We start from the raw sequence: 7,500 nt of genomic DNA on the forward strand, positions 1-7,500 counted from the left end.
GTGTGGTAACAGACGGAGTCAAACATAGCATGAACCCTTTTGATGAAATAGCTGTAGAAGAGGTTGGTATTAAAAAGTCCTTTAATTTTAAAATAGCTTTTAGTTGTTTGCTTGAGTTCAAGAGCGTTTAAATTAGAACGTAATCGGCCTCGTCCATCAACTAATCAGGTTGATTTGACTGTAGGCCTCGTTCCAATATTTTCAGGATAATTTCGTAACTAGGAAGATACGTCACCAAGCAACTCGCCACTACTATGTTTTCAAGCGGAAGCCAGTGGTTTCGCTCCGTTGCGAGTTCGCCCCCTCGAGTTAGCCCCGTATTAACTCTTTGAGTTCGCCCCCTTCATATTTCGAATTCGAGTTCGACCCCTTTAATAAAACTACTTCCCTTCCCTTCTAGAGTCATTCTTGTGATCTCCCACATAAATAGAAGAATCTTAACGTAATTGAAAATGGCCGAATGTTCGTAAATGTTTCAAAGCTTACCGTTGACAAACTCTTAGCGACTAATCTTAGAAATTTTCCGTTCGGGATAAGAGACTTTAAATTTTAGTAAAATTCATAAAGTGAGTAGACTTAACGACGACGTAGTACGAGGACGAGTTTTTACTTGTTGAGCGCGCAATAAGTTTGTCTTAGGTCGCTAGAATCTTTTTAGAAACTTTAATATATCGTGGGCCAAACTCGACCCATTGAAGGCTGCCACTGATCTTAGATATTAACTCTCGTTTTATAAACTAAAACGTTAATTGATCCACTATGGAACTTAGTTAACTACATGTATGGGGCGAATTCAGTTATGTGGGACGAACTTCAACGGGGCTAACTTGCTACGGGGCGAAACCACCCTAATTCTCTCAAGCTCAGACAACTGTCACACTTCATGAACAAACAACTTTTAGTGGCGAGTAGACTGGTGGCAAGAGTAGAGACTACTGATGGCATTAGGGAACTGGCATATTGAAAGGAAAACCCCATTTACAAGTGAAATTGCCTGGCGTTAACCTGCCTCAAAATGTTATTGGTGGAGCGAGTCGGGAGGTTGAAATGGCATGCAGCAGGATTTGATTAATCTCTGTCATTTTTTTTTCAACATCATGGAGATGTTGGCAGAAGCAGTCATCCATTTGCCACAAAGATGTTGTGGATCAATTTTTTTCCTGGTTCAAAGTATGTTAAACCAGGTCAACGCTGATTTTCCTTTGTTTCAGATTATGATAATGAACATTAGCTTGCGTTTTGTTTAGTTTCTGTTTCAACTGGTACACCACCGTGTCCGCCACAATCAAAACCATGTACTCGTGATATTTCCAAGGACACAAAACTAGGCAATGCCATTTTCATATTCAGTACTGATTTGTTCTCCCATCATTTCAATAGCAATATATTGCCTTTTCGTAACCCGTTGACGAGTAAAATCGTCTGGTGTTAGACAGAGTAAAATACTAAGTATGGCTGGTCTAGGTGTCAAAGGGTTAAGGCTGCTTCTCCGTTTGAAAATGGCCATTCCTCTCCCTGTGCGCTGGACACAATGAATTCTGCGTACAACTACAAGGGGTGGCAAATGGTAAAATCCAAGACTCGCCGAGATGCCGAGATCCTAGTTAAAAATCCGAGCCCGAGACTCTGTGGTTAAAAGTTTCGAGACTCAAAAAAAGTAAAAACAAACCATGCAAAAATGAGGCTTCGAGACTTATCAAAAATGCTTTCGAGATTTCGAGATCCTGCCAAATTTTTGCGAGACCCATGTTTTTCGAGGTACCATTTGCCACCCCTACTATATCTAGGAGCAGGCTCTTAGTGTCAACTATTACTAGTGATAATGAATATTAAACAAGGAAAGTCAAAATTGAGCTGGTTTGAAACAATTTGAACCATCACATTGATAAGTGCTCTCACCATTGTGCCAACACTGCTCCCTGGAAATAACAGGGCAGTCCCAAGATGGTATCCACAGTAGCCCCATGATATTGTTGATATGGGGCATGGTTGCATGGTTTTTACTTCGCAAAGTGGACACAAAGGACACAGTATTTTAGACCTGTCTAAAATACTATCTTTGAACCAAAATACTCATCTCACAGATAATAATTTGATGGTGTCTCTCTAGCATCTGGTACCAAAAGAAGAAGGAAGTGTTTGTTTTGTCTTTTCTTGTGTTTTTAAATTGTAGGCTGTGAGGCTTAAAGAAAAAGGCATAGCCTCAGAGATTGTTGCTGTCAGCTGTGGCCCAGCAAAAAGTGAGGTAATAAATTAATGATCTTTTACTTTGCCTTGAGTTGTCCCCCATTGAAAAGTACCGTAAACGTCCATATATAAGCCGCACTTTTTTTCACAAAATTGAAGCCATAAATCAAGGGTGCGGCTTATCCATGGATACATCTGTGTTTGGAGTTTTAAAAAACCTAATTAATATTCATACAACCTCTTAAGATCTCAGTAAAGAAACAAAAAAGAAACTGAGAGCATGTTGCTGTTGTTTATTGACTTTTTAATGAGTGGTGGCTCCTAAAGGAGCTGTTTGTGTCTTCGAGTGTTTATCGGCGAATCTTGCTCTCCAAGAGTTCTTTCAAGCCATTAATTTTCGCTTTACTCGAACAAGTAAACACCAACCTACAAGGAATCTCCATTCCTCCGCACAGCTGTTTGCAGTGACGTCTTCGGCCAATCACTTCCACGCATATCTTTCCGCCACAGCGATAAAATACCACAAAATTCGCGAGTACTTGCAAGGTAAATGGCCGACTGTTTCGTTGTCCTTGACCACTGCACCTTCTCGGCAAATTTGTCGACTGCATTATCAAGGTCCTGTTCTGCATGAATTTTTTTGCCTATTGCGGGTACATCTTTATAGACGTGGTCATGATACCCAGGTCCTGGCCCAGACTCCTCCCCACATTTAAAGCTTGGCTACTAAGCACTTGTTCGTTTTGTTTCAATATCAAAGGAATTTCAACTTTATGGTGAAACCTTGATTGTTTTGTCCTTGTTGGTTTATAGCAATAGAACGCTACTGGAACTTCAAACTTTATTGTATTACATTTTTTTCCAAAATCTGCGCTTCTAAATTCGGGGTGCGGCTTATGTACGGATGCGGCTTATACACGGACGTTTACGGTAACATCATCTGGCATTGGAGTAGAATGTTTAACTGGATCTCTTTGTGGTTAAGGAAGGAAGAGGGACAGTTTGTGAATTGGCCAACGATGTTATACAAATATTGAAATCATTAAATAGTGCAGGGGTAAAATACATTAGGTGTAAAGATCACATCTTGATATAAATTTAAGGTACAGTACTGGTCTATTGTAACTTGAAAGTCTCAACTGGAAACTCGATCCTGGATTCTTGACGATTTCGAGAATAGAGAACAGAGTTTCGAGTTTGGAGAGTCAAGAACAGAAAATTCAAGGACTGAGTTTAAAGTTTCTCAAAATTGTGTAGAGAATCATGGATGGCAATAAAGGAAAACAGATTGGCAGGTGATTTTTTGCTTGGGTGTAAATGATCATGACTTCCACCCTCCCCCCAAGCCGGGGGAGAGGGGGCTCAGCATTGGTTCCTGCCCAGTCCCCCTAATCCACCGGCAACCACCCTCTCCCCCAACCACCAGTTATTGTTATATTGATAATTATTATATATATTTTGTGAAATCGCCACAAAAGTTTTGAATAGGCCATTTCCAAGTTCATGCCTGCCTCCTCTTCAAAGCTAGTCCAAGTGCGAAGTTTTTGTTATGAAAATTAGTTTTCATTCATATTTAAAGTAGAGCTAATTACCGTCAAAAGAACTTCGCACTTAAACTCACTTTGAAGAAAAGCCAGACATGAACTCCGAAATGGGCTATTCCCCAACCTCAAATGTAAATTTTGAAACCCCCTCTACTGATTAAGTATCTGCAGTACAAGTTACACGGCAGTTTTAGTCATGTACGCCAGAGTTGTTCGAAGAAACCGCCATTACCATTATGGATAACTTCAAGGACTTTATCAACAATGAACGTCTCCATATACTACAAAACCTGAAGGAAATGGAAACTCAGCTACTACAAACATTAGAAAGTTTGCTGGCCAATGGGTCCTAAGATCTTTCGGCTATCTTCGACTGCTATCTTTCATTGGAGGCAAATACCATGAACATGCTGGTGAAACTGGATGAATTTGAGGACAAACTGAATTTGAGATATTATTGACTGCACATTTTTCCATTTACAACGGCTCTTTTAAGAGCCACAACACCCATAAAAGCTTTGCCCAAGGTGTTATTATGTCCAGATAATATTTGATTTGATTCAAGATTGTGAAATGTTATTATTTTATTTCATATTTGGCTCAGTGGCAAATTTGATTGGTAATTACAGATCACCGGCTGTTATTTCCATTCCTGAGAATGTATCAAAAGGCCTTGATAATTTCTTGAAAGACCTCAGACCTCTTGAAACTTGACTCAAGCCTCAATTCTTGAAGTTTTCAAGAGTCAAGAATGGAGGTTAGAGTTTTCATTATCAAGTTTCGAGAGACCACCAAGTTACGTTTGACCAGTACTGTATTTTATTCCATAGGTTTGCTGTTAAGATTGTTGGAAATGTTGCACCAGAGCAAATCCTGAATTGAGAACCTATTTTGAATCCTTATCTTTCTGAGTCCTGTATTATTGACTTTATTTCATTCACACTATTAATATTATTGTTATTTGTTCTCTGTTGAAATACTAGAGTGAACACACATTTTTTTAAAGCAGCTTGGTTGACTGCAAGTTTTAATATTATTTCTTATGCCTTGTGTTCTGGCTTGTTATTCATTAAAAATCAAAGGTGTTGCAATACAAGACCATGCCACTAAAGAGTTCTTTCCTTGACCCATAGTGTGCATTGTTGGATTGTGACTACAATAGCAAATGTGATAGGGTGATGCTATCACACTCTTATTCTTTGTTAAGTGCAAATTTTAACTTGGAATACTTGTCAAAGGTCACTGATATACCTTAATGATATGGAACTTTTCATGTTGTATGAAATTTTCTTAGTGCCTTTTGCTCACTTCCTCATTCAATATGAACTTTACAGCAATACAATTAAGTCCGCTGTAACCTTAACCCATTGACTCCTGGGGGTTCCCCACTGACGAGTAAAATTGTCTGGCGTTAGACAGAGTAAAATACTAAGTATGGCAGGTTTAGGCGGGTTCAGGGGTGAGAGGGTTAAGAACACCATTGTCAGTGGCAGCAGGGAAGTGGAAGAGGGAACAACAAGGCATTGACTGAGTGGACCTTCACTAGAATAAAATGTTGCAGAATTTTTTTCTGAAGATTGAAGTCAGTAACCTGATTATACAAAAATTTGGTTTTATCAATAGAGGTGATATGTACATTGGCCACCGCACAGAGATTCTAAAAGCTGACGTTTCGAGCGTTAGCCCTGCGAGTGTTAGCCCTTTGTCTGATGAAGGGCTAACGCTCGAAACGTCAGCTTTTAGAATCTCTGTACGGTGGCCAATTTACATTATCAACTCCGTTGATAAAACCAAATTTTTGTATACTACTTCCCCACCAACGCAGCACCACAGTTTCTTTAAAAACTACCCCCTTCAGTAACCTGACTACCAGTACTTTGCTTTTTGAGTGCTTTCTTTTCTTGCGAAAGGGACTTGTTTCCCTGTAGTGATTCTTAGGGGAAGTTGTCTATTCCAACTGAGCTCTAATACAAGGACAGAAATCCTTACTCACTGGTTTATTTATTTTACAGGAAACCCTTCGCACAGCCCTTGCCATGGGGATAGATCGTGGCATCCATGTTGTTCTCAGTGATAAAGAATATGAAGGACTTCAACCACTAGCAGTAGCTAAACTGTTTCAGAAAATAACCGAAATAGAGAATCCTAATCTTATTATACTTGGGAAACAGGTATCTAAATCTGAAAAATATTATATTGTTGCCAATTGAAAACATTAATTTTGATTGTAATGGTAATGGAGAGGGCCTTTTAGGGGGGAAGGGTTAAAGGGGACAGGGGTTAGGGGTTTTGTGTAATTATATGAAGCTGTTGTTAGCTCTTTGGCCCCAAAGGAGTTTCCCTTTAACAAGTAAAATTGTCTAGCGCAAGACAGTTAAGGACGTTCGCGCCCAAAATGTTCCGACATACAGATTTTTTTTAAACTTGCCATGCAGAAAGGTAATGATCTACTTTTGCCAAAAAGGCAAAAAAAATGGGGGGTCACCGTGCTCGTTTTCGTTTTCATGAGGTGCACTCTTAGAAGATTGCATTATTTTAAGACGATCGTAGCTTACAACTGTCAGCAATAAAAAAGCTACATTCGTGAAATTAAGATCAGGTAAACATACTCAATTCAACATAACTAAATTAACCTTTGCAGTTGATGTCTTTTTCTGAGGTGAAATAGACCTTGAAAAACGATAGATATTTGTCTAAGAAAGAAAACTTTGGTTGCACGAGAGCATAAAAGGTGAAATATTTGTAACTTCTCATGCACAGATTTTTTTTGTTTTTTGTTAAAATGGACAAAATCAGAAAAGGAAGTGATCTACGATAAGAAAAATAGGGGTCACGGAGCATTCAAATGAGTAAAATCGCTGCGAAGTTCTCAAAGCAGTGGTATATTTGCACTGTCACTGGGTCCACAGCTATCCCATGATGCCACACGCTTTCACATTCCCAGTCTTGTGGAAATGTTTGCGCCTTTAGCATCGAGTTTACCTTCGTGGTCTGCGATGCATGAGGTGTGCGTGACATGCGCGAAAAAATGCGCAGTAGCAATGGGCGCGAACGTCCTTAAATCTGTAAGTACCGCTTTTAGGAAGGAAAGTGTAAATCACCTTTTTTTTCTGTTTGCTAATTTGGCCACCCAGGTGGACTTATTTTATCACAAGATGATTTGTCTTTTCAGGCAATTGATGATGACTGTAATCAGACAGGACAAATGCTCTCTGCTTTGCTAAAATGGCCACAGGTAGAATTATTGGTGATACAAGGTTCAAGGTTAATTGAAATGATGGTGTTGATCTACAGTACTGGCCCCAGTTGTTCAAACGATGGATAGCGCTATCCACCGGATAAATCACTATCCAGCGGATAAACACCAGCAAAACCAATTGAGTTATCCAGTGGATGGTGATTTATCCGGCGGGTAGCCGCGCTATCCATCGTTTGAACAACTGGGGCCTGGTCAAATGTAAGCTCACGGTCTCCAAACTGAGTCTTTGATAATTTATCAAAAGACCTTGAACATCTTGAAACTCTACTTGAACCTCGATTCTCAACGTTTTCAGCATCATGGTTTAAGTTTTAAGAGACTGTCAACTTAAGTTTTGACCATTACTGTACTCAGGTGTGAGAAATAGAGCAGGAAAGTCAATAAGAGTACTTCAGGCACAAATGGAATCTTCTTGGAGAGAATTTTGAAACAAAGAGTGTTTTTTTTTTTTTTTGCTTCAGTCTAATATAGTGAAGTCTTATAGATATTTTGATGTATGGAAGTTGAAAT

General features: G+C 39.3%; 1 protein-coding gene across 1 annotated transcript in view; it reads left to right on the top strand.

Annotated features, from left to right (window-relative positions):
* Nucleotides 1-7,500, top strand: part of LOC137983171 (electron transfer flavoprotein subunit beta-like) — an 8,731-nt gene that overhangs the window by 185 nt on the left and 1,046 nt on the right. Inside the window, exons 2-5 of the mRNA XM_068830349.1 lie at nt 1-62; nt 2,174-2,245; nt 5,744-5,902; nt 6,904-6,966. The exon at nt 1-62 is cut by the window's left edge and continues 25 nt beyond it. Of these exons, the coding sequence (XP_068686450.1) occupies nt 1-62; nt 2,174-2,245; nt 5,744-5,902; nt 6,904-6,966 (356 nt within the window). The remainder of the gene's footprint in view (nt 63-2,173; nt 2,246-5,743; nt 5,903-6,903; nt 6,967-7,500) is intronic.

The sequence above is a fragment of the Montipora foliosa genome, chromosome 13 (assembly GCF_036669935.1).
Source record: "Montipora foliosa isolate CH-2021 chromosome 13, ASM3666993v2, whole genome shotgun sequence".
Lineage (NCBI taxonomy): Eukaryota > Metazoa > Cnidaria > Anthozoa > Scleractinia > Acroporidae > Montipora > Montipora foliosa.